The sequence below is a fragment of the Myotis davidii genome, unplaced genomic scaffold (assembly GCF_000327345.1).
Source record: "Myotis davidii unplaced genomic scaffold, ASM32734v1 scaffold269, whole genome shotgun sequence".
Classification (NCBI taxonomy): domain Eukaryota; kingdom Metazoa; phylum Chordata; class Mammalia; order Chiroptera; family Vespertilionidae; genus Myotis; species Myotis davidii.
This window is the reverse complement of record NW_006383008.1, coordinates 1,476,441-1,502,558: the sequence shown is the minus strand read 5'-3', so window position 1 is coordinate 1,502,558 and position 26,118 is coordinate 1,476,441. Positions and strand designations below refer to the sequence as shown.

The 26,118-nt window shown below is 38.8% G+C and overlaps 1 protein-coding gene across 2 annotated transcripts in view; it reads left to right on the top strand.

Moving 5' to 3' along the window:
- The window catches only part of KLHL32 (kelch like family member 32), a 197,167-nt gene that overhangs the window by 166,352 nt on the left and 4,697 nt on the right, over positions 1-26,118 (top strand). For both annotated transcript variants that reach the window (XM_015557694.1, XM_006778235.2), the window contains exons 8-10: positions 9,152-9,210; positions 12,745-12,937; positions 14,926-15,020. In XM_015557694.1, the coding sequence (XP_015413180.1) occupies positions 9,152-9,210; positions 12,745-12,937; positions 14,926-15,020 (347 nt within the window). The remainder of the gene's footprint in view (positions 1-9,151; positions 9,211-12,744; positions 12,938-14,925; positions 15,021-26,118) is intronic.

Sequence of the window (26,118 nt, the reverse complement as noted above, 5' to 3'; positions counted from 1 at the left end):
GTGACTGGGGAGGAGCCAGTTAGCAGGGGCTTCCCAAGACCTCTCTCCACTCTCCACTAGCATCCTCACTTCCCTCAAAACCCCCTCCCCTCAGACTCAGAGAGGGGATCTTGCCTTCTGTTTCTCAGAGCAAATGTAAGCGAGGAGGTTCTCACAGCAAATCTAGTGAGATACAAAGAGGTGGTGAGAGTGTGAGGAGATAGATGGGCAGGAGAGGCTCTGGAAAGGGGACAAGGGCAGAAGGATGGGAAACACTATTAGGAGGATGCAGAGGCGGGGGAACTAAGGATGTTACAGAAGGGCGGGTGAGTGGCATCCACTACCACAGGTCTGGAATATCTTCTCTGCATTTCTCAGTCAGGACCTACTTGGTAATTTCAGTGAAAGCCATGTCAGGGGAGTGGAGAAGGTTGAAACTAGAATGCAATGCTAGAAATTGGAGGCTAGAATGCAGTGTAAAAGGAAAGTGAGGAAGTGAAAACCGCATTCTAGCTTCCACTTTAGACTAAACTTCACTCCCTGTATCTGATCTCACCAGACAGCTTTCTGATCATTATGCTCCTGCCGACAGGGAGAGAATGTGCTGTTTCTAGGTACACAACTATTTCTGTCCATGTGACAGCACACCTTTTTTCATTGTAAAATAATAAATAGCATTTTGGCTTTAGGAAGGAAAAAGAGGATAGGAAGGAAAGAAAAAGAAGTAAGTTTGGCTGAGAAAAGAGAGAGTAGCCAGAGGAGGAAATCCAGGGTCAGAGGAGGGACTTTTTTTTTAAGGATGTGAGTGCATTAAGCGAATGCACAGATAAGAGAAAGGAGAGAGTCAAACGGAAGGTGAAGGGAAGAGGGGCATCCTTGGTCACTAAATGCTGAGAGCACCTCCCAGGTGTCAGGAATGGTGGTAAGTCCGGGAGATTCAGTATTGACAGACACAGGGTCCCTAACAGGCGAGAAGAGATTGGGAGGGATTCACTCTGGGACAGGAGGAGAGACCCCTCAAGCTCCAAGCCTGGAGCGCAGGAGGCAATGCTGGATACTGCCACAGGGGAGAGGCAGGAACCTGAGTAGGGGCCTTCTTAATGGAGTCAGTGAGAGACAGGGTTGCCTGTCGAGGTTGTGCAGTGTCAGGACTCGATAGAGCTCCTGAAGGAAGTGGCTTTGGAAGAAGCCTCCGAGAGAAAACAGGAAAATGACCTATTACAAAGAGATTGTGCCAGAGCCCATACTGAGGTTGAGAACCACAAAAGTATGGCAACTCGGTTTGCAAATATCTGTCCTATTTTTGGTCCGTGCTCAGCAGAGAACTGGAGAAGGCAGATCCTTGGATTCAATCATGATGGGTGGTTTTTAGTCTGGGAATACCTCAAGGATGGTCAGCATGCTGGGATTCCCGTTAGGTGAGTGTCAAGGGCTTAATGAGGGAGAACCGGGTGTGCTGAGGGAGTGAGCACAGAAGGCAGAGCGTTTGCTGCCCCTGGAGGTGGCTCCACATGATGAATCACCTGTCTGGTAGAGGTTTGGAGCTTGATCACTTGGCCTGTCCACGTACAGGTTCCTAGCGAACCGGAATGTCCACTAAGATTAAAATCTTCTTTGCTGCTTCATTGCAGCAAGCAGCTGCCCTGGCAGTTACTTTTTCTCCTCTTTTTTCACTGCTGCCCCAACCTTTACTACTCCCCATCTGAAAGAGATGAAAACAAAACCACTGCAATATACAGACCATGTATCAGAGAATTGTACACTTGAAACCTATATAATTTTATTAGCCAGTGTCACCCCAATAAATTTTATTAAATATAAATATAATCTCTCTCTCTCTCTCTCTCTCTCTCTCTCTCTCTCTCTCTCCCTCCCTCTCTCTCTGAAATAAGTAAAAATATTAAAAATAAATAAATAAATATAAAAATAAAAAATATTTTAAAAAGCCACTACAGCTGAGATGGAAGCCAAACAATCAGATAACCTACTTTCTCCAAAATAATTAACAAAGCTTTCATCCTAGCTTGCTCCCCTGGAGAAATAGCACTTTATTTACCCTCAGATTACTGCTCAGAGAAAGAGGCTTAAAGTGGTTACATGATTTCCCAGATCACATAGTTAGTATTTTATAAAATTGGAATTTGTGCCTCTGGCTTCTGAAAACCATGTTTTCCCCATGAAACCACACAAACTAGTTATTTATCACTACAACAAAGATCTCAAAACATGCCCACATGGTCAGAAGAACTTCCAAATGATATGATACACTGGAGAACAGTCAAACCTGGAGAGTCGTTTAGAATCAACAATCATTTGTTTGTCTTTTATGGTTTAACTGACTGTCTTTCCCAGGACACAGAACGGAGGCACATAACGTCTTCCTTTCTGTGGTTCTGTAGTTCAGTTTCTAAACCATAAATGTAACACAAAGTTAAAAAGAAATTTAGTGATAATATGGAGCTAAATCTAAACTGCATCTGGTTTAGATTAGAACATTGTTTTCTGCAAGGATTACATGTTATATTTAATACTACCAGAGGCCCAGTGCATGAAAGTCGTGCGTGGGTAGGGTCCCTAGGCCTAGCTTGCGATCAGGGTCGATCATGTTCCCGGTCTCCTCCTTCCTTCGCTCCCTCAGTGCCCCACCACCACCACTGGTCACCCGCCATGTTCTGCATCACCCCCTGGTGGTCAGCGCACATCATAGCAAGCAATCGAATTCCCAGTCCCCCGGTTGAACTCCAGAGGGGACAATTTGCACATTAGCCTTTTATTATATAGGATAGTCATCCAGTGGCCTTTAAAATGGTTAGTTTAGTTAATTAGAAGAAGAAAAAAAAGTCTAACCCATTGACTCCAGAATTCCTCTCAAGGAGAGAAAAGAGAAAAGCCTTTGGTTAGGTGATCCATTTGTGTCTATGAACCTAGAAAAAGAAGGTAGAATAGTGAGCTAAATTCCTCTACCTGCGAATATGGGAAATAAGTCATTTTCTTTCTTCCTAAGAGGAGAGAAGATTAAAGCTTTATCATAGAAATGGGGAATGGCTGAATAATTGGTTAATGGCAGGAGGGTGATAAAAGAGCTCACAACAACCCAGCTAAGCCAGGACAACAGAGACAAGCAGAAGTGACCTTCAGAGGTTAACCCTGCTAGGAACATGCAGAAATCTTTGGAGGCAGGATTTCAGCTTTCTGTAAAATGAGGAATGGGAGAGGGAATTTTATTAAGATTTTGAAAGGCAGCTGACATCTGCATTGAGGTAGATTTTACCCTTGTTTATCATTTCATTAATTTAAAATAGCACATTTGGCATACTTTACATATTTTGGATCACAAGTTTATATCTGTTCACTCTAGGTAACATAAATACAATTTATTTTCAGCTGCATCAACCCTTCCTTTGTAGTTTTTAAATTTGAGACTTTCTTTGCAGATTTTGAGTATATTAATTAGTCATCCATTTGTGTGGTTTGCTCAAGTGTGACAGAAATAAAATGGATACTAGTTTTAATTTAATGCATGGATTAAGTATACTTATGCTCATGATGCTAAGTTAGTAGAATGACTCTTGGCTTTAATTGTTTATTTAGCATTATAAACACTCCAAAAATATGGACAGTCTAATCTGTAAAATTGATAATAAAAAGCTTATTTTTTGCATTTATTGCAAATATTCCCATGATGTCCCTTTTATCAAGGACTAATAATGAGTTTGTCCCTATAAAAAATGATTAATATGAACTCACACCTAATATCAGGTCATTCTTTTGATAATTAGACCTTAAGTGTGAAGGTTTAGTCTTTTGAGAACTAGAGTGATTTTACAGAGGAGATGCTTAAACTATTGAAGGAAACAGCCTTTGATATCCTTGTAAGCCAGCCAGTAATTCTGGTTATTAGAAAAAAAAGGGTTATAAGAAATCTATTTCATAATACAAAATTAGTTCATTATTAATTTCATATTCCATACTTACTTAGTTATTTTTTCTATATTCCATACATACTCATTTGTACCTTTTATGAAATTTCATAACAAACTAGTACAGTATTGTAGTAAACTTCCCTTTGTAGATTGCCTCTATACCATGCACTATAGATCATCTGAAATCAATGAGAGATCTTATCATCTCTGTGTTGATTATAAGGAACCTGAGTTTGGCTGTGTTAAGTGGTCCCCCAAGAATAGAGTCATAAGTGAGCCTGTTGATAGCACAGCCTGTCCAGAAACTCTCCCCCTGACTAGCGAGAAGCTGGGCACTGCAGGCCTCCAAGAGACTTGGCAGAGAACCTGATCTGGTTTTCCATGACCGTGAACTGGCCAGCAGAAGTCCAGCTTGGAGCATCTCCCCCGAGGGCATGGGCACACTGGGTTTTTTGCATCGGGGTGGGCACTAGTATTGTACTCATGTGGGACTCTGTCAACAGAGGTATTTTCTGTCCTTGAAAAAAAATTAGCAGAGCTCCCAGACTTGACCTACCTTGATCACCAAATATTGAAAGTTGTTTTTTCTAAACACACGATTTTATAGACTCCACTAGCATTGACCAGTTGAGGCTCTTGAACAGAGTGGGTTTTGGAAGTCGGTGAATTCTCAGTAGTGCAGACAAAGATTGCTTGTTTGGCAGTCACCTGTCATCCTCTCTCCGGTACGCATTCATCCATTTGTCACAACACTTTGTAGGGAGGTGAACAGGGAAGCTTAAGAAAAATGCTTTCCTCTTGTCTTGATGATAGAAAGCATTGCTCACTGCTGGTAGCATGGTGGTAACTTTTCATTCCTTCTGGCAGTTTTTAAAGACTTATTTGACTTTGGGGGAACCTGCTGTATATCTTTAAGTCACAGTGCAAAAAGTATAAGACAGGGTCGTTCATTTTCAATTTTGGTGGAAAGTCTTCACTTTGTCCGTGGCACTTCAAAGTTAGGGAAAACTTGGCTTTAAAAATGGATGCTGATACGAAATGGCATATTTAATGACAGATGTATCTATAGAAAGCTGTTAAGATGCAGATTATTCCCCCCTGGGGTGGGGGAGGGAGATCAAAACTGCCAATCTATAAAATATACTCGATGGCCTGGAATCTCTCTTTGCAAGCCTTTGATTGCAGGGGACAGTGGAGCAGCATGTGGCATCATAACCCAGAGCAGACAAATCAGCTTGATGACTTTCAAAGCCAGGAACACCGCTGCAGGCAAGGGTACCCCGTCTGGGAGAAATTAAAACATATAGCGACTGTTATTAATTCCATATCTATTTTTGTATAGTCAAATCTGTATGCAAATCCTTAGCATCTCATTTCAGCAGATGAATCTGAAAGTGAGGAGTGTTATGTGAAGGGAATGTAATGACCAAGCTCTGCCTATGAGTAACACTGCCAGAGACAGGTGGACGGAGAACTTGGGGACTTTTTAAAAAACTTATGTTTCGTAGTGAGAAGAAGTTTTTATTTATGTGCTCATTTGTAAATTATTTCAAAGGGAAACACAATAAAACCAATTTCTAAGGTTTTCCCTGGCAAAAGTTACACCACTAGGTTTTTTAGGCACCTCCTGTGGTTTAACATTCTAGAAGTAATCAACCAAATAACTAACTAGGACTTCTGTCTCTACTCCCAACTAGTAACCCAGTATCTATCTCATTTCTAAACATTGTCATGTGAGTGAAAATTTGTATGTGAGGGTACGGAATCTAATTACTGAGTGCAGATTTTAATGCAGCTGATGCAGCTGTGGAAGACAGTAAATAATAATTCTGAAGAGGGTAAAGATAAACTGTGTGCCCTGCTTGGGAGAGAGGATGTAATAGCTACATTCTAATCCACTGGTGGTGCATTTAATCTATAATGGGCAGAGTTTGGTACATAGAGTAGTGTAAATATTTTCAAATAGTGTCATAAACAGATAGTTTACTGCAGTAGATATTAATTCTGTCCCATATTTCTAAAACAAGTAGGTAAACCATCAGAGTTTTGAAATAGTGGGTGGGAGCTTTACCCTCTGTTCCCTCTCATTTGGAGAAATGATTATAGGTGAGCTGGCTATTAATCTGGCGGTTATGGCCCAGATCAAAACTTGGCAATCATTTTAATACTGAAGACTTGTGAGGTCTCAATAGGTTTGATTATTCTTGTGGAGAAAGAATTATTGGACATTCAGTTTTTAATCAGATAAGAAAAGGAAGGTTGGGAGGAAAAAGTAAACATACCGCTGTGTTTATTTTGAGATACATTTTCACTCCATGTAGGCACTTCAGCCTCAGCTTTCTCAAGTGTGTTTTCTTTTCATTTTTAAAATGAGACATTCAATGAGAAACACAAAAAAGACTTTTTTGAGGGCAGGAAGCTCATTTCTCTCTGTTATTTGCATTTCCTCCTTGGACAAATCTTTCATTAAGCTTAAAAAGTGGTTGCAAGCTTCAGAGAGAATTACAAGAATAAAAAGCCCTCCAGTTAATAATAGCCATGGTCAATTACATGAAAGATATAATCTCCTTACCAGAGTTGAATGAGAGAGTAATGACTGACCTGGACAGGTTCCCTCCCCTTCCTGTATCCATTAGTATTAATTGATTATTTCAGCTCAGTTGAGGGCTATGCACTAACCCTCTGCATTCTGGTTGACTTGACATCTGCCCATGGAGTTGATGGTGGTGACCTATTTAAAGTATCTAAACTGTCAAAGCAAAAGTGATAATGGACAAAGTAAAACAGACAAGGAAGACTTTATTCAAGACTATGGCACTAGTGGAGAGAGACCAGAAAGCAGTCTGAAATCAACTCCTCTGAAAAAAAAGAGGCAAGAGGGTTTTTAAGACCAGGGGTGAACTAGTGGAAAAGTACCGAAGGGCTTTGGAGGAAGGTTGGTCAATGTGAACTGTTGAGCACATTCAGTTATCCCTGAGTTGGTAAATGTTTTTCTCTGTTGGGACATTTGTGTTTGCTGATTGGCACCATCGAAGTTAGGCTCCTCCCCTCCATAGAAAATGGGAGATGGGGGCATGGTCTGCTTGGGGATTACATGTCAGTCCGATAGCTCCAGGCCTTGGAGGAAGACATTCCTCAGTCTAAAAGTTGCAAGAAGCTTCTTAAATGATTTACATCTTACAGAGCCCCAGAACGAATTTATAATTAAAAGTTTTCTAAAGTAAGTGCTCTATGAAAAGGGAAGTTAGGGGCCTAGAAGCAGGAAGAAGCCTGTGTATAGTCAAGCTGACAGGGATAAGGCTGTCTTGGACAGTATTGTAACAGTACTCATTAAAAAAAAATTATCTTTATTGCTGAAAGTATTAGAGATGTCCCCTTTTTTCCCCATTGACCCCTTTCCTCCTGCGCCCACCGCCCCTCCCCCCACACCTTTACCACACTATTACATGTGTCCATGGCTTATGCATAAATGCATATAAATTGTTTGGTTAATCTCTTCCCGCCCTTCTCCCCACTTCCCTATCTGTTTCATGCTTCCATGTCTCTGGATCTTTCAAAAAAATTCAATAGGAAACTTTTTAGTCTGCCTCAATTTTAGATATTTATTGCAAAAGTCGCTGCTTTTTTGTGATACTTATTAAAATAAGAATGTTATTCATTTTATTCAAGTGCCTAGTGATATGTGTGAGACAATATTTTTAAAGACAGAATTGAAGGGAGGAGGTACTTATATTTCTGTTATTGCCTAACATGGATATCATATTATTTTCTTTTTGCTGCTTTATTTTTTAGCTTTTCCATTTAATGGTAAAAATTAAAGTAGAATCAAGTATTTCTGTGTTTTATAGGGCTCGATGTATACCACAAACATGAAAAGAAGTATGGTAAATTTAGCTAAAGGTGTAATGATTTTTTTTTTTTTAGTTGTTATTGATTAAGCAGAAGGTTTCAGGTTTTTTGGATCTAAGCAGTTGTCAAGAGGGCTTTAGAAGAGTTGAGGACAGCAGCAACTATGCTCTAGAACTATGCTGTCCAGTATGGTAGTTATTAGCCACTTGTAGTTTACTGAGCACTTGAAATGTGGCTAATCTGGACTGAGATATGCTATGTCAACTATACACTGGATTTTGAAGACAATATGAACAAATATATCTCAATATTTTTTACATTGATATCATGTTGAAAAGATAATATTTTGGCTATTTTTAATGAAATGAAATTTATATTTGGTTTAATTTCACTGTTTTTACTTTTAATGTGGCTGCTAGAAAAGTTAAAATTGCATATGCGACTCACATTTGTGAGTCATGTTATATTCTATTGGATAGCATTGGTTCTAGATTTCTTTTTTTAAAATATGTTTTTATTGATTTGAGAGAAAGAGGAAGAGAGAGAGAGAGAGAAACATTGATCGGCTGCTTCCTGCATGCCCCCTACTGGGGATCCAGCCTGCAACCAGGGCATGTGCCCTGATGGGGATTGAACCAGTGACCTCTTGATGCATGGGGCAACACTCAAGCAACTGAGCCACACTGACCACAGCTAGAGTTCCTTTTAATGTCTTTTCTTAGATATGGTTCTTCTAAAGCAGTGGTTCTCAGCCTGTGGGTCGCGACCCCTTTGGCAGTCGAACGACCCTTTCACAGGGGTCGCCTAAGACCGTCCTGCATATCAGATATTTACATTACGATTCATAACAGTAGCAACATTACAGTTATGAAGTAGCAACGAAAATAATGTTATGGTTGCGTCACAAAATGAGAAACTGTATTTAAAGGGCCAGAAGGTTGAGAACCACTGTTCTAAAGAGCTATCAGGATATCACTGTGATAGTATATAGAAGACTAGAGATTAAAACTGTCAATTTAGCTAAAGACGAGAATTTTCTATAGAACTATGTTCCTGGCATAAACTGCAGAGATTTGTCTGTGTGCTGTATTCACTCCCCCTCCCTCTCTATTCATTTCCCCTCATTCTGGCCATGTTGAGCAGCTTGCCAGAATTGGGGATCTCTTGCTAATCTCTGCATACTTGCTGCTTGCTCTCAACTGGATTGCTTCTGAAATGTTTCTTGAAAATGAAACGGCTTCAAAATAAGCTTCTTAATTATGGCATAGGTTCACCACAAGGGTATACAAACAAATTCTCAACAGTAGCTAATTTTTCTTTAATTGTATCTCATTCTTATGTTGGAATATCCTATTTCTTATTCATGAAAGCTCTAACACGTGTTAATCCATTACATACAGGTGGAGTAACTAACACCGCACAGTATCAGAATAGACTAATGGTGTATGAACCTAACCAGGTAAGAATCCTATACGAAGAGCTCATTACCTTAATTAAAATGAATTTTAAAAGATGTCTACAGTAATTAGTAGTTGGAATGCCAAGTCTACACACACACACACACACACACACACACACACATCTTAAACCTATATAGAAAAGGAAGCATCTGGCTAAACTGCTTTTTGCTTTTCTTTTTTCTCATAAAGTTTTAGCTCCTTCAGTTTTATTCTATATAACATGCTTAACTCTTTCAGAGTTTTGCCCAAAGTAGAAAAAAGGGGAAGATATTTCCATTATCTCAAGTAGCTGTTCATATTCAGAGGCATCCAAAGAAAGGATTGGGATTGTCCTGTTGCTATGTCCTTTTAGAAGGCATGTCATGGACGATGGGGGTGGACTTGCTTATGGTTTCATTATTCCGAAATAAAATAATGACTTTTATTTATTTAACTCAGTATAGCCAAAATGTCCTAGAACAGGGTCTAGGGCACATCCAAAGTAGAAGTAGCTGAAGAGTTTGTTTTTCATCTGATAACTGGGGCCTGGACTGAAAGCATTATGATGGCTCCTGTCCCTCCTTCTGCCACTTCTCATGCACACATAACATCTCCCCCCGCAACCCCAAAGAACGATTTTTATTCTCTTTTCTTCTACCTAAATATCTATGACTTTAGCAAAGATGGGCTGAAATTTGCTATTTCTATGATTTTGGTTATGTCAACTTTTTCATGATTATGACAATATTCATAATGACTTAACCTGGGGATTTCATATTTGTCTGCTGGAAATACTGGAACATGAAACAGCAGGTTGGCATTGGCTGTCCAACTTGGGATTAGCCACCGAATGTATGTCCAAAGTGACCTCAATCTATTTGGAATCCTTTTATTTTAACAATTACTTAATTCTGAATTTAACGAAGGTATTTCTGTCTTTGCAAGTGTGTTTCCTGATGTCATTAGAAGCTGTAGATTTCAGAGACCACATGTCCATGGGCCAGATGTCTCCAGAGGGATCATTAATTGCAGTTGCTTGAGTTCAGTGCACACGTGGTTAAAGAGGAAGAAGGTGTTAACGTTTCTCAAATGACTTCTGTCTCATGTTTGTACACACATGCTCTTTTTAAAAATTCTGCTGGCATACTGTTTACAGTGGGTTCTGGCAAACATCACATCTGCTTGCATCTTGCTCAGAATCTCAATAACTCTATCATCCAGCCCCGGTGCTTGTTTCACTGCGAGGCCTTTGTGGAGAGTCGATAATGCCCGCCATCTGCCACAGAGCACATCGCTACCTGCCAACAGGCAGGCTGGGGTGACCTCTGCCTCCCCACCACTGATTAGTATTCACGTGCTAGCTTATTAGGAATGACCCCACCAGGCCTCTCTGTTTCCTTGCCTTTGCAGCGGTTGTCGGCTCACCTGGCAGGCACGGCAGTGAAGGAGACTGAAGATGTAATCAGGGGATGCAGGCAGGCTTTGCAAACCAGATGGGGTCCACAGTCCTATGGCAGGGGACCGGACTGCTAATGCAGACACCAATTTCTAATATTATTCAGGGTTACCTCATAGAAAGCATCCTAAGAAAAGTATCATCAGAGTTTTGAGGTAAATCCACTCCCATGTAATGTATTAAAGATATTTCTTAGCGGAATACCTGAAAAAAAGGTTTGACTATTTATTAAAGATGACATTTAATTGGAAGGAGATTCTTAGTATGACATGTTTAAAAAGGAGAAGCAGCCCTAGCCGGTTTGGCTCAGCAGATAGAGCATTGGCGGGCAGACCAAAGGGTCCCAGGCTCAATTCTGGTCAAGGGCATGTACCTTGGTTGCAGGCTCCTCCCTGGCCTGGGTCCTGGTCAGGGCTCATGCAAGAGACAACCAATCGACATGTTTCTCTCTGTCTTTCCCTCTCTCTTCCGCTCTCCCTAAGAAATGAATGGAAAAATATCAGATGATGCTGAAAAACAACAAAAAAGGAGGAACAGATAAATGCAAGCCTTTCAAATTGTACAAACCACTTTCATTTTTTGAGTATATCGTTAAAAGAGAAATTAGAAATGAGCTAATAGATATACCTTTACTTAATACCCAATATTTATACAAAACATTTTCTTCTTCCTTTACAGCTTTGTGAACTATTGAAATTCTATGTATTCTAAACATCATAGGATTTTTTTCTGGTCAAAATCCAAATTTTTCTTGGCAAAAAAGGAATCTGGGTTGTTCCTGTATGTTTTGTGTTTACGTAGAAAGAAAATGGTCATGTTTACTTACCTGTCCATTACTTAGTTGAGATATAAAATTAGTCATATTTTATTTTTATCTAATTTTACATTATATTTTAAATAGGAGCCTTATTGTAAGAGGTGTTGAGCATACCATTCTTATTATTAAGAGTAATCCAGAAACAAATATTGCCTAAAATTATCATATAAAACTTGGCCTCCTACAAAAACCAATAAATGCCTAGAAATACCTTTTCTCAGCTTGACAGAAAATGTGATTGTAAATACATTAAAGGAGGCTGATAAAAGGCACTGAAGGAATCCATTGCTGAACCAAATCTTAGCTCTTCCATTGACCTCAAGAGGTTAATCTTAGAAGAACAGCAAAGCCACCCTCACTCTAGCTTAGGTAGGGTCTGGGGATAGTCAGTGATTAACACAATACTTGTTTAAAAGTGTATATTTATTGGACATTTATTATGTGTGAGGCATTGTTCTAAGTCAGTGGTTCTCAACCTTGGCTGCACATTAGAATCACCTGGGAATCTTTTTAAAATCCTGATTTATGGGCCTCATCCTCCAGAAATTCTGTTTCTTTGTTACTTAATGTTGTGGCCCCACCCCATAACAAAGGAATAGAATTTCCGGAGGATGAGGCCCAGAAATCAGGATTTTAAAAAGATTCCCAGGTGATTCTAATGTGCAGCCAAGGTTGAGAACCACTGTTCTAAATGCTTTGTGTGTATTAGCTCATTTAACCTACACAACAGTCTTGTCAGGTGACTATTATTACCCCAATGGGGGGGCACCATTGAGGGCATAACCAATGGTAGAGGTCCAGGTGTTTTGCATTGAGCTGCTGTCTTTTTGCAAATAAGGAAACAGGCACAGAGAGGTCAAGTAAATTGTTCAAGGTTACACACAGGTTATGAAGTCAGGTATTCAAAGTCCAGAGCCTGTTTCTTAATCATCACACCACCTTAGTCAGGATACATAGCCATGCACTTTCACTCTTAATTTGCATAAGTAAATTCCCTCAATTTCTATATTTTCATATGCTTCCCTTACAAATGCGAAATGCCCTATGAAATGCAACCCGAACAAGAGGAAATGCCTTCTGTGAGTTGAAAAATAGAGCTGGAACATGTGGGTGCTTCTGCCCTTGTTCTCGGGGAAGAAGCCCATTCCTTTCAAAGTATATGAACAACACTTAAACAGAAGGTGACTGACAAACATTAGGTCCCCACTACTAACGAGGCACAGCTGTTCTCTGCCATGAAGCTTGGCTATTAACAGAATTCCCCTGAATTTCTTTTTCCAGAACAAGTGGATCAGCCGCAGCCCCATGCTGCAGAGAAGGGTCTACCACTCCATGGCTGCAGTCCATAGGAAGCTCTACGTCCTTGGCGGCAATGACCTGGACTACAATAACGACCGGATCCTGGTGCGGCATATAGATTCCTACAACATAGACACCGACCAATGGACGCGCTGTAACTTCAACCTGTTGACTGGCAAGTACCTTTGTTAAGTAAATCAGGAAAAGCTAAGATTCAAGAAGCTTCCTCTCTAAATACTGAGTGCACGACAACAGAACGACTTGCTTTCATTAACTAGAAAAGTTCACATTCTATATCTCACATAACTTCATCCCATCAGGTGGCTGAGATCTAGTTTGACCTTTGTGTGTGCCCTCATGTGACTAAGAGGCATGTCAAGTCCATTACTGACAATATATTAACATAGGAACTTGAATACAACTAGGAGGAGCCAGGTGCGGAAAGAGTTAATGACTCTTTACAGAAGCAAATCATTTTTTACTTCTCATTACTTTTAGTTGTCATTTCTTTTTATTTATTTATTTACTTATTTAATTTGCTTTTACACTACTGCTGTAATGCATTTTGTATTTCATATACTGTGCATGTCAAAACAAAACAGGCATTAATGGTCAGGGGTACATCCTTTCCAATGTCATCAGTTCCTACTCCACAATCAGACACTGAGGAGACCTTCTGGTTAGGAGTCATTTAGTGAGAGGCGGGTTGGCCGGAGTTGGAGTGACCATCTGCATCAATGCACTCTGGTGTCAGAGCGAGGAGAGACGGCAGGAAAGCTTGGAGGGCACAGTTGCAAGTTGGGAGTCTCTGCATGAGTCGTCATTTCTTATAAGTTCAGGAGAATGGTTTTCATTTTTTGTCACTGCTGAATATTGTTTCTGGCTATTTTCTCCTAAAGATTAAACCTGTGAGCAGTTCTGAGCATAGGGGAGTGGCAGCACTTCTGGGCACACACCGCCATCCCAGCCTTCCCACAGGGCAGCACTAGGTATGGGCCATCCTTATCCCGAAAGAGAATGAAAGGGAAGCGGTGAACAGCTTACCCCTGACATTTCTTTATGGAGTTGAACATTATTTCTCCCTTGTCAGCTGTGTCATTAACAACCACCAGTGACCGGGTCCCTTCCAGGCTGCTCTGCTAATAGGAAAATCACAGACTCAGAATGGTGGGCAGACTAGTGCTTGGAGACGATTTGATATGCCACGTGGGCCCTCAGGCACCTGCTGGTGCTGGGGAAACACCATTGAGGGCATAGCCCCTGGGAGAGGTTCAAGTGTTTTGCACTGAGCTGCTGTTTTTGTTTTGTTTTTTGAAAACCTGATTTTTAAGGCCCACCTACAAGTACTTAATTCTGGTCTAAGTTGCTGTAGAGGTGCCTGAGCCCTCGGTCCCTGGATCTGTCTGCTATAGGATCCAGCTTATTTATTACCCGAGTCAATCCTGTGTCAGCCCATCAATAAAAAGAGACTGTCTCACTCTTTGATGGCCTCAAGGGAAGAATATGTGGTAGTGAGTTATTCTGTCTTCTTTTTTAAATGGGGAAGGGACCTTTCATCATTTTGGCATGTCAGTATCTAGGGACTATCCAGGCTGGTCTCAGCTCAAGAACTTTAATATAGTCTTAAAGCTGTTGTGTATGTAAAGAGAGGGAGGGTAGTGACTTTGTCCTTTTTGTCATTTGTCTTCATTTTGGGGCACGCTAGGGGCATGGCTCTGTTTTATTGGTTTCTTGGGGTTGCAGCTGTTACTTTACAAGTGTAAGTATTTGCCTTAAAAGCATTCGCAGTACAAGAGGTTTTTTGCATTTCTAAAATACACCTTTTATCCGCTACTGTGAATGTATGGCATGTGACAATATAAAACTCTTACTGGTAGTTCTCAATGGCTTATTATTACTGTATTTTATGCTGTTTTTACTAACTTGGCTAACCAGTGTTATGACCTGGTTCTGATCCGACACACATTCATTTGCTGAGAAATGGTGCTTAATTTCTCCCTCTGAGTAGGGGGAGGCAGCGATTAGTTGCTGCAGAAATCCTGTGGAGTATACAAGTCCACCACAGGGCAAAATGTATCTCTCAGTGGCAAAGGGTTAATTAAAACATGCAAGGAAAGGGATTTATTTTTTTAAAAAATTTTTATTCAATTCTCTTTACTTTAGGCCAAAATGAATCTGGAGTTGCTGTCCATAATGAGAGAATCTATTTAGTTGGTGGATATTCGATTTGGACAAATGAGCCTCTGGCTTGTATCCAGGTGAGTGGCTGAAGTTCCTTTTGAAGTTTGTCAAGCGGTGCAGGGAGGTTATTTTTTGCAGTGCTGCTCCTGAAGGAAGAGATATTTACACGTAGAAAGAGGCTTGAGCTCCCATTGTGCAGCTAGTTCAGCCACTAAACCTCATCCAGCATCCCAAAAATGGTACTTAAGAAAAATGGTACTCTATTAAAAATGGAGATGAAAACTTTGAAAAGCTAGACATTTATGAAATAGTTCTTTCACGCCCCAAAACTTCACATATGAGTTTCTATTCCATTTCTTTATTTTCTATATTGTGATTTGTTCATTTCCATAAATGCCACCTACAAAGGTGTTCTTCCTTCCTGAAGAGTGAGCAGTAGGGGGCTATGATTGGTCTGATGGGGGCAACCTTTGCCCCAAAGAATAGTCTTGGATGGTCAGCATGTGAGCAGCCCAGGCTGGGCAAGTTGCCAGATAGGCCATTGAAAATAGCAGTAGCTTTTGTTGATATACATATTATAAGGTATTATTATTATTTATTACATTTTGTATCTTAGTTGTTTTTCTATTTTATATATTTTCTGATATCATATTGACATGTATTAGCCCTGACCTTTTTCCTGATCTCCATAAAAATATATCCTTATAACTATTCATATTATCAAATATATTTGTGGGATGATTAAAAAAATATCTTCACTGATTTTTAGAGAGAGAAGAGGGGAGAGACATATCTATGTAAGAGGGAAACATCAATTGGCTGCTTTCTGCACCCTCCCCAGTAGGGACCGAGCCAAAACCCCAGCATGTGCTCTGACTGGGAATTGAACTGGCATCTGATTGTGACTGAAGAAAAATGTATATATATTAAAAAAATTTTTTTTAAAGAAACTTCCTCATTTGTGTTAAGCTTTCAAAACATCTTCTCTTGATTTGTCTCGCCAGAGGTTTTTCTAGGGACTTTAACATACTTCTAGTATTGATTTGTAAGTCCCGCGCGCTAACCGATTGCGCCACTGGAGCTCCAAACTTCTAGTATTGATTTAGATAAAAATTAGCAAGGGTAGCATAGATATGAATACAGTAGTTCCCCTCTTATCCAAATTTTGCCTTTTGCTGTCTGTTACTCATGGTCAGCCACAATTGAACATATTACATGGAAAATTCCAGAAATAAGCAATTTATAAATTTAAAAGTGCACACTATTCTGCATAGTGTGATGAACTCTCCGACCCGTTCCATCTGCCCAGGACTGGAATCATCCGTTTGTCCAGCATATCCACACTGTATATGGCTCTCCTCGCTTTAGTCACTTAGTGGCCAGCTTGGTTATCTGAGCCACTGTTGTGGTATTTCAGTGCTTGTGTTCAAGTAACTTTTATTTTACTTAATAATGGCCTGAAAGTGCAAGGATAGTGATGCTGGTATTTTAGATATTCCAAAGAGAAGATGTAAAGTGTATATATTTATAGGAAGAAACAATAGTGTTTGGTACTATCCACAGTTTCAGACATCAGTGGAGGTCTTGGAATGTATCCACATGGATAAGGGGGACTACTTATTTAACAAACTTTCTGAGTGGATCAAACAATTAGTGAAGATAATGTTCTTTTTTTTTCTGTTTGAGATATAATTGACATTTAAAATTTTATTAATTTAAAGTGTCCAACGGGAAGAGAGAAAATACTTGCAAATTGTATTTTTTGAGGAACTATCATGTTTTCTATAGTGGCTGCGTCAATTTATGTTATCTACCAAGAGTGCGCAAAGGTTCTCATATCTCCACATTTTCATGAATATTTATCTCTTGTCTTTTTTATGACAGCCATTATTTTTAACTTTATTGTTGAAAGTATTACAGTCCCCCCTTTTTTGACCTTCTCCACCCCAGGCCTTCCTCACAATAAGGTTTGAGATGACATCTTATTGTGTGTGGTTTTGGTTGGCATTTCCCTGATGATTAGGGATGTTGAGCACCTTTTCATGAACCTGTTGGCCATTTGTTATGTCTTCTTTGGAAAAATATTTATTCGATCCTGTGCCCATTTTTTTTCAATCAGATTGTGTGTGTTTTTTCCTGATGAGTTTTATGATATCTTTATATTTTTTGGGATATTAACCGCCTATCAAACAAATGATTTGCAAGTACTTTCTCTCATTCTGTAGGTTGCCTTTTCGTGATCTTTTAATTCCTTGAGGGAGACCAGCTACCTTTTTAAGGTTTCTGAAAAGGGGGACCTTGCATATGAATTTAGGAAGTTGGCAGAGGATGAAGAGGATAAGGCTTCATGAAGGATAAACCTTGGAAGATGGACAGGGTACATAGATTGTTTGGAGTTTTTACAGCTGAATTGTATGAATCCTTTATATGTTTTGGTTATTAACCCTTCTCAGATATATGATTTGCAAATATTTTTTCCCATTTGATGGGTTGCATTTTCATTTTTTTTAATGCTTTCCTTTGCTGTGCATAAGCTTTTTAGGTTGATATAGTCCCGCTTGTTTATTTCTGCTTTTCCTGCCTTTGCTTTTGGTGTCAATTACAAAAAGAATTGTTGCCAAGACCAATGTGTTTTACCTCTGTGTTTTTTTCTAATTTTATGGTCTCAGGTCATATGTTCAAGTCTTTAATCAATTTTGAGTTTATTTTTGTGTATGGTATAAAATTGGGATACAGTTTCATTCTTTTTTAAAAAATATATTTTTATTGATTTCAGAGAGGAAGGGAGAGGGAAATAGAAACATCAATGATGAGAGAGAATCATTGATCAGCTGCCTCCTGCATGCCCCCCACTGGGGATCGAGTCTGCAACCCCGGGCATGTGCCCTTGATTGGAATCGAACTCAGGACCCTTCATTCCGTAGGCCGACACTCTATCCACTGAGCCAAACCAGCCAGGGCTCCAGTTTCATTCTTTTGCATTTGTTTTTCTAGTTATCCCAGCACCATTTATTGAAGAGACTATCCTTTCCCACATTGTATGTTCTTGGCTTCTTTGTCAAAAATTAGTTGATTATATATACATGGGTTCATTTCTGGGCTCTCTATTCTGTCCCATTGATCTATTTCCCCCCCCCCCCCCAAAAAAAATCAAACAAACAAAACCAGTGTTTTATTTACTGTAGTTTGAAATCAGAGTGTGTGATGCCTCCAGCTTTACTCACTTTCTCATGATTGCTTTGGCTATTTTTTTTTCTTTCGGTGTGTGTGCGGTTCCATATGAATTTTGGTTTTTTTTTCCTGTGAAAAATGCCATTGGAACATTGATACGGATCACAATGCTTTTAATTTTTTCCCTTAGGAAATTTCCAAAAAACTGGTTTTTTTTTTTCTCATTTTTTATTGAATTTATTGGGGTGACACTGGTTAAGAAAATGATAAAAGTTTCAGGTGCACAATTCCATAACACATCATCTGTCACTGTATTGTGTTCACCACCAAAAACAAAGTCTCTTTCCATCACCATTTATCCCCCCTATACCTTCCTCTACCTACCCCAGGCCATCCACACTCTTGTCCATGTCTGTGAGTTTTTCCTTTTTTGCTCAATCCCTCCACCAACCACCATCCCAACCTCCACCCCTGACAGCGTTCAGCCTGCTATGCATGAGTCTGTCTATATTTTGCTTGTTGCTCATTTTGTTCATTAAATTCCATTGCTTTTAGTATAATAATTCTTCCAATACATGAGCACAGAATATTTTTTCCATTTACTTGTAACTTCATTTTCTTTCATAAATGTCTTACAGATTTCAGTACATAGATCTTTTCATCCCCTTGGTTAAATTCCTAGGTACTTTATTGTTTTCTATACACTTGTAAATGAAATTTTCTTAATTTCTCTGATAGTTTGGTGTTAGTGTATAGAAATGCAACAGGTCTTTGTACATTGATTTTGTATCCTACAAGTTTACTGAATTGATTTATTAACTATACAGTTCTTTGGTGGAGGCTTAGGGCTTTGTATTATATCATGTCATCTGCAGACAGGAAGTTTTATTTCTTTTAGTTTTATACCACCGAGTATGATGTTAGCTGTGGGCATGTCATATATGGCATTTATTATGTTGAAGTATGTACCCAGTTTGTTGAGTTGTTTTTTTTGAGAGGGTGCTTATAAAATGAATTTTATTTATTTATTTAAAATATATTTGTATTGATTTCAGAGAGAAAGGGAGAGATACAATCATCAATGATAAGAGAAAATCATTGATTGGCTGCCTCCTGCACACCCCCTACTGGGGATCAAGCCCACAACCCGGGCACGTGCCCTTGACCAGAATCAAACCTGTTACCCTACAGTCCTCAGGCTAATGCTCCAGCTAAGGCTGAATTTTTTTAAATTTATCTTTATTATTGAAAGTATTATAGATGTCCCCCCCCCTTTTTTTTTCTCCCATTGACCCCCTCCACTCTACACCCACTCCCTAGGCCTACTGCACTACTGTTTGTGTCCATGGGTTATGCCTACATGCATATAAGTTCTTTGGTTAATCTCTCTCCTACCTCCTCACCTCTGAGAGTTATCATGAATGCATGTTGAATTCATCAAATACTTGTACTACATCAGTTGAGATGAGCATATGTCTTTTATCTGCCATTTTGTTAATATGGTGCATTACATTGGTTGATTTACATATGTTGAACCATCCCTAAATCCCACTTTATCATAGTGTATGATCTTTCATTTATTATTTTTAATCCTCACCCATGTTTAGAGAGCTAAAGAAAGATTGATATGATAAAGATATATTTACTGGTTGCCTTCCGTAGGCACCCCAAGTGATAGATCCTGCAACCCAGGTATGTGCCCTGACTGGGAATTGAACCGGCAATCTTTTGGTGCACAGGATGATGCTCCAACCAGCTGAACCACTCTGGCAGAGCTAGTGAATGATCTTTTAAATGTGTTGAATTTGGTGTGCTATTTTGTTGAATTTTTACATCAGACACTGGCTTGTCATTTTCGTTTTTTGTAGTGCCCTTCCCTGGTTTTGGTATAAGGGTAATGGTGACCTTATGAAATGAGTTTGGAAGTTTGTCCTACTCTTAAATTTTTAAAAGAGTTTGAGAAGGATTGGTATTAATTCTTTAAATATTTGATAGAATTCACCAGTAAATCCATCTAGTCCTGGACTCTTCTTTCTGGGAGGCTTCTGATTACCAATTCAATCTCATTAGTGATTGGTCTTTTCGTATTTTCTCTTTCTAGGAATGTGTCCATTTCTTCTAGGTTGTCAAATTTGTTAGTGTAGAAGTTATAATGTCTCCTCCTTCGTTTCTAATTTATTTGATATTCTTTTTCCTTGGTAAGTCGGGTTACAGGTTTGTCTACTTGGTGTATCTTTCAAAAAAAAGCAGCTCTTATTTTCATTAATACTTTCTGTTATCTCTTTTGTCTCTGATTCATTTATTTCCACTTCCTCTAACTTTGAGCTTGGTTTGTTCTTTTTTTAGATTAGGGGTCCTCAAACTACAGCCCGCGGGCTACATGTGGCCCACCGAAAACATTTATCCAGCCTGCCGGGTGTTTTTGCCCCCACTACCTGTCCTGCTTAGCAGCCAACTCGTCCCGGGCCCACAGTGCACATATGTGGAATGTCTGAGGGGCAGTGAACTGGCCCCCCGTTTAAAAAGTTTGAGGACCTCTGTTCTAGATCCTTGAGATATAAATTTAGGTTTTTTTGTTTGAGCTCCTTTTTTTCTTGGGCACTTATTGCTATGACCTGCACTTAGAACTTATTTTGCTGCACTTCGTAAGTTTTGGTATGTTGTATTTCCATTTTCATTAGTCTCAAGATATATTTTGAGCTCTCTCTTTAATATTTTTATTGATTTCATAGAAGATGGGAGAGGGAGAGATAGAAACATCAATGATGAGACAGAGTCATTGATCCGCTATGGCCTACAAGACGTGCACTGGTGATTGAGCCTGCAACCTGGGCATGTGCCCTGACTAGAAATTGAACCATGATCTCTTGGTTCACAGATTGACACTCAACCACTGAGCCACTCCAGCAGGGCTTGAGTTCTCTTTTGATTTCTTCTTTAATCCTTTAGTTTTTAAGTAGCGTGTTGATCTCTTCATATTTGTAATTTTCCCCATTTTCTTCTTGTAATTGATTTCTAGTTTCATACCCTATGATTTAAAAAGAGGCTTAATATTATTGCAGTCTTCTAAAATTCACTAAGACTTGTTTTGTGGCCTAACATATATATATGATCTATCCTGGAGAAGTTCCAGAATATATTTTTCTTAAGCATAAATGAAATATGAACAAAAACATATCATGTACTAGTGTTAAGAACAATTTAATATATTTTAAAAATTTAAGTGTTGTGTAAACTATGATCTCTACAATGCAGTTAAGTTAGAACTTAAAAAGTTAAATAGCCCGGCCAGTAAATAAAAAATAAAGAGGTAAACAAACCCCTAAATATTTGGATATAAGACATTGCTAAATAACTTAAAGGAGTCATAGTGAAATGAGGTAGGGGTCCCGCGGGGGGTGAGGCCGATGGAGTCCTAACGAAGCATGCCCGACTGACTCCGGAGATCGGTTCAAGACGCGGATCTGAGTTTATTGTTTAAGTGCAGCAACATATATAACATTCCAGACCAGTCAGAAGTTTACATCATCCTTAGGGCAACCAATAGTAGGAAAGATAGGGTACTATGTAGGGGCTCTAGGGGGCTTACTCAGGCGGGTGCTGCCACTTCCCGGTGTGCTGAGGAAGCTTGTATAGGCGGAGTGTGCTCACGCCATTGCATCCGCCACTGCATTGAGATAAATCTCCTGAGCTCTTCCCACAGTGAAAGTTTTTAAAAAAATACCCAAAACTGATGGTTAGTGAAAAATAATAGCAAAGCTTTGTGGGACAGATATAGCATAATACATTAGAGAATAAACTAAAGGTAGGAGATAATATAAATGAGAGGAAAGCAATAAACTATTAAACAGCAATACAATAGAAAAATATCAAAGCCACAAGTTGGTCCTTTGAAATATTAAAGTCTTTAAATAAGTCTTTAGTTAATTGAATGCTGCTTAGTACTGGAGCTTGCTTATATCTTTTGGATAAAAATATGCAAACTGCTTTCCCACAAGGAGTGCTTATAGTCCCTCATCCAAACATGTATTTGTCAGTCTTCACTGAGTTTTGGATTCCTTTTTATTTTTTACTTTTCAGAATTTAAAATTTTGAACTGGGCAGCAGGCAGTGCTCTGTTAATGACTTTTGGCTCTTCCTAATCAAATCTGTTGTCCTTAAAAGATGAAGTACTTGGGTATATTTTAAACCACTAAAGATATTCTAGAGTAACCTCAGAATTAAGGTGATTTTATGAGGAGATTCATAAATACTTTGACCAATACCTGTATTAGAATACATTTTACCTCTTAAGATCAGATATTCTAATATATTTGCTTTTTAAAAAGTCAGCATTCTGGCTAGTTCTATGTTCCATTAGCTATTTTGACATACAAAATGATTCATTTTGCAAATGCTGTTGATTCTCTCGGCTGGCACACTGATCCTACAAAGCACAGGTAAATTTGATAAAAGCCTTTGCGAGTCTTTACTGTTATATATAATAAGTGTTCATATAAGTATTCAGATTGTCACTTAGAGATATTTGGAATGGAAGTCTTCATGGATGACAGATTTATCATGTATCATTTTAGTTATTGACAACTGGTTAGATTATATTATACATTCTAAACTATGGTTGCACAATCTCAAATACTTACTTTATGGGTGACTATGGAACTGCTTATTTTGGTTCACTAATAGTAATGTATTGATGGTTGGAGAGACTAGCTACATATTCAGAAGCAAACTTCTTTACTACTAGTTGGAAGAATATCCAACAGACAAGCAAGATAATGGAAGACAGGAATAGTGTTTATGAGAAAATGTTGACTAGACATTAGAAATTCCTAAGTATAAATCAGCAGGTTGAAAAGTACAGGAAAATGGTGGAGAAAATAGTCTACATCTAAAAAACATCAACATTTAAATTTTTCATAAATCACAAATCTACATAATCCTTCTCTAAGGGCATGCATGATTGACTAAGATTAATGAAGTTCACACTTAAATAGTTCACATTAGTCCGTTAACATCCACAACTGAAGTCTTTTTTTTCTATTGAAAATATCAGTCAATAAATTGTCGCATTAGATTGCCCATTCTGTACTCTAATTAAAGCTTTAACTGTCATCTGTAGGCTTCAGCTACATAGTGATGAAGCATGTCAAATGTTGAGAAAGCCTATTATTTTATTTCCTCCTACTACTTGACTTAGCATAGGAGGGCAACTCAAACAAGAGAAAAGCTTGCTTTTCAATGCATACTTGTTTAAAGATTGAGATTTGGATTTGTTAGTAATGAAGACTCATGGCAAATATTAAAGACTCCTGTAGAAAATGAGGTGCTCTTGTTTATGCAGTGGGTGTATAAGGAAACGTCTGGCACAAAGGTTGACTCCGATTTGGTGCACCATGGATGATGAGCAGCACAAACGGGAGCAGCTGCATAAATGTATGCACAAGTAGTCTGTGTTTCCAGATCACCTCCACTGCTCTTCACTTATTACTTTTTTTTTTTTTTGCTAAAGGGTATGTTGCCAAGCTGGTACCTCCTTCTCTCCAATGCCTTCTTTCTGGCAGTTTACAGGAGAGTACTTGGGAGAAAAACTGCCAACACCTCCTTTTCCCTTCTCACAGATTAAAAAGATATTTCCTTAACATATGCAGTCTCTGTTGTTCCATGGAACCAGAAAAAAGGCTCTCTGGATGATGACCTTAACTTATATTGCCTTCTAAAAATTTATTCAGATGAGGGGATGTCATGAATGGCACAAATTTCTTGCTCTTGGGTTGCAACTTTGAGTTCAATTATTGGCTCTACCACTTACTAGCTGTCTGACTTTTATTAGTCATTGAACTTTCTCTTTAACTCAATTTTCTTCTCTGTCAATTGAAGATAATACTTAACTTTATATAGTTAAAGTAAATATAGGAAGATCCCTACTTTCTATATTCAATGAATACTAATCAAAATCCCATTGAGATTTTCCTTTTTCATAGGAGGGAGGGGAACACTTTTCAAATTCTCTAGGAAAGTAAACATGTAAGTATAACCAAGAAAAAATTTTAAGTGAATGGGGGAGACTTGCCTTACCCAGTCAAAATAACTGTAAACGTAGTACCGCACAAAGACACATAAGTCAACAAAAGATAAAAACTTAAGTTTGCATGTAGACCATAATAGAGGTATTTTAAATTACTAGTATCTGGGTATATTGTTTAGTAAATGGGGTGAGATACCTAGTGTTCATTTGGGGGAAAGTAGCTGTAAGTGTAATCTTTTATTTTATGCCTTAGTGATTTTCTCCTTTATGAGCTTGGAGCACCAAATCTCAATAGCCCCTTTCATCTGCAATAATACACTATTACAGTTAAAGACTTCAGAATTATTTACTGAGGTGATAGTTGGAGACATGAGAGTGGACGAGATCATTAAAGAAGAGTAACAACAGGTCTGTGGTTGAAATATTGGATCATTCCTACATTTAGCAAGTAGGTGGAGGAAAAGGGACCAGAGGTAGAAAGCTATTAATAGGACAATGTCAGGGACAAACTTACTAATTTCTTTAAAAATATGGAATCCAAGGGAGAAAAGGTTTTACTTAATTTTTATTTTAAAAAATTTAAGTATAGTTGGCATGCAATATTTAGTTTCAGGCATACAACCCAATGATTTCACATGGGGTTTTTCTTTCAAATATTTTATTTTTGGTTGTCTTTTCTTTTCCGCTTAAAGAAGGTCAACATTTCTTATAAAGCAGATTTGGTGGTCTTATGATTTCATTTACTTTTTTTCATGTCTGGGACACTCTTTACCTCGTCTTCAGTTCTGAATGATCTTTCCAGTATTCTAGGTTGTAGAATCCTTCCTTTCAGCACATTAAAAATGTCCTGCCACTCCCTTCTGGGATGTAGCTTTGTTGCTGATAAACTTTTGGGGTTTTCTTTTATATGACTAGTTGTTTTCCTCCTTCAAGTCTCCATCTTGAAGTTTTGCCATTTTAATTACAATATGTAACGGTTAATCTTGTTTGAAACTCTGCACTTCCTGGACTTGAATGTCTTTCCTTACCCAGATTAGGAGTTTTCAGGTATTATTTCTTAAAACACATTTTCTGTTCCTTCTCTCCCTGTTTCCCTTCTGGATTTCCCATAAAATGAATGTTAATGTGCTTGATGTCCCAGAAGTCCCTTAAATGATTCTTTAAAGAACTTTTTTTTTCTTTTTGCTATTATACTTGGGTGATTTCCACTCATCTGTCTTCCACATCATTAATCTGTTCTTCTGTATTATCTAATATGCTGTGGGTTCCTCCTAGTGTATATTTTCATTTCAGTTATTGTATTTTCTTTTGTTTTAGCTCTGATTGACTCTTTGTTATACCTGCTCTTTGTTGACATTCTTTCGGAGTTCCTCTCCTTTACTCTCGTTTGGTGAACATCCTTATGACTGTTTGAATTCTTTATCAGGCAAATTTCTCATTTCCACTTAATTAGGGTATTTTGTTTTAATTTGGGGGGTGAGGTGGGCTGGTTTTTATTCCTTCATTTGGGACATATTCTTTGTCTTCTCATTGCGCTTGTATTTCTGTGTTTACATAAATTAGATGAAACTGCTCTCTCAAATCTCAAAAAAATGGTCTTATATAGAAGCAATCTGTGTGTTGATTGGGTGTGCCAGGTAGTTTGAGGAGGCACATTAGTGCTTGGGGTAGGTGCCTGGGCTACTGGCTGGCGTGGGCTCTGAGAGAGGCAGCCCAGTGTGCATGAGCAACAGTGGGCTCTGGGAGTGGTGACCCAGTGCACGTGTGAGTGTGTTGGGAACCTGTTAATCCCGCTGTTTGAGGGTGAGCTGCATCACCTGTGCTACTGCCATCTTGGACCTTTTCCAGGGAAGGTTTTAAATGAGGTTAGAGCAGTGGTTCTCAACCTTGGCTGCACATTGGAATCACCTGGGAATCTTTTTAAAATCCTGATTTCTGGGCCTCATCCTCCAGAAATTCTGTTTCTTTGTTACTAATGT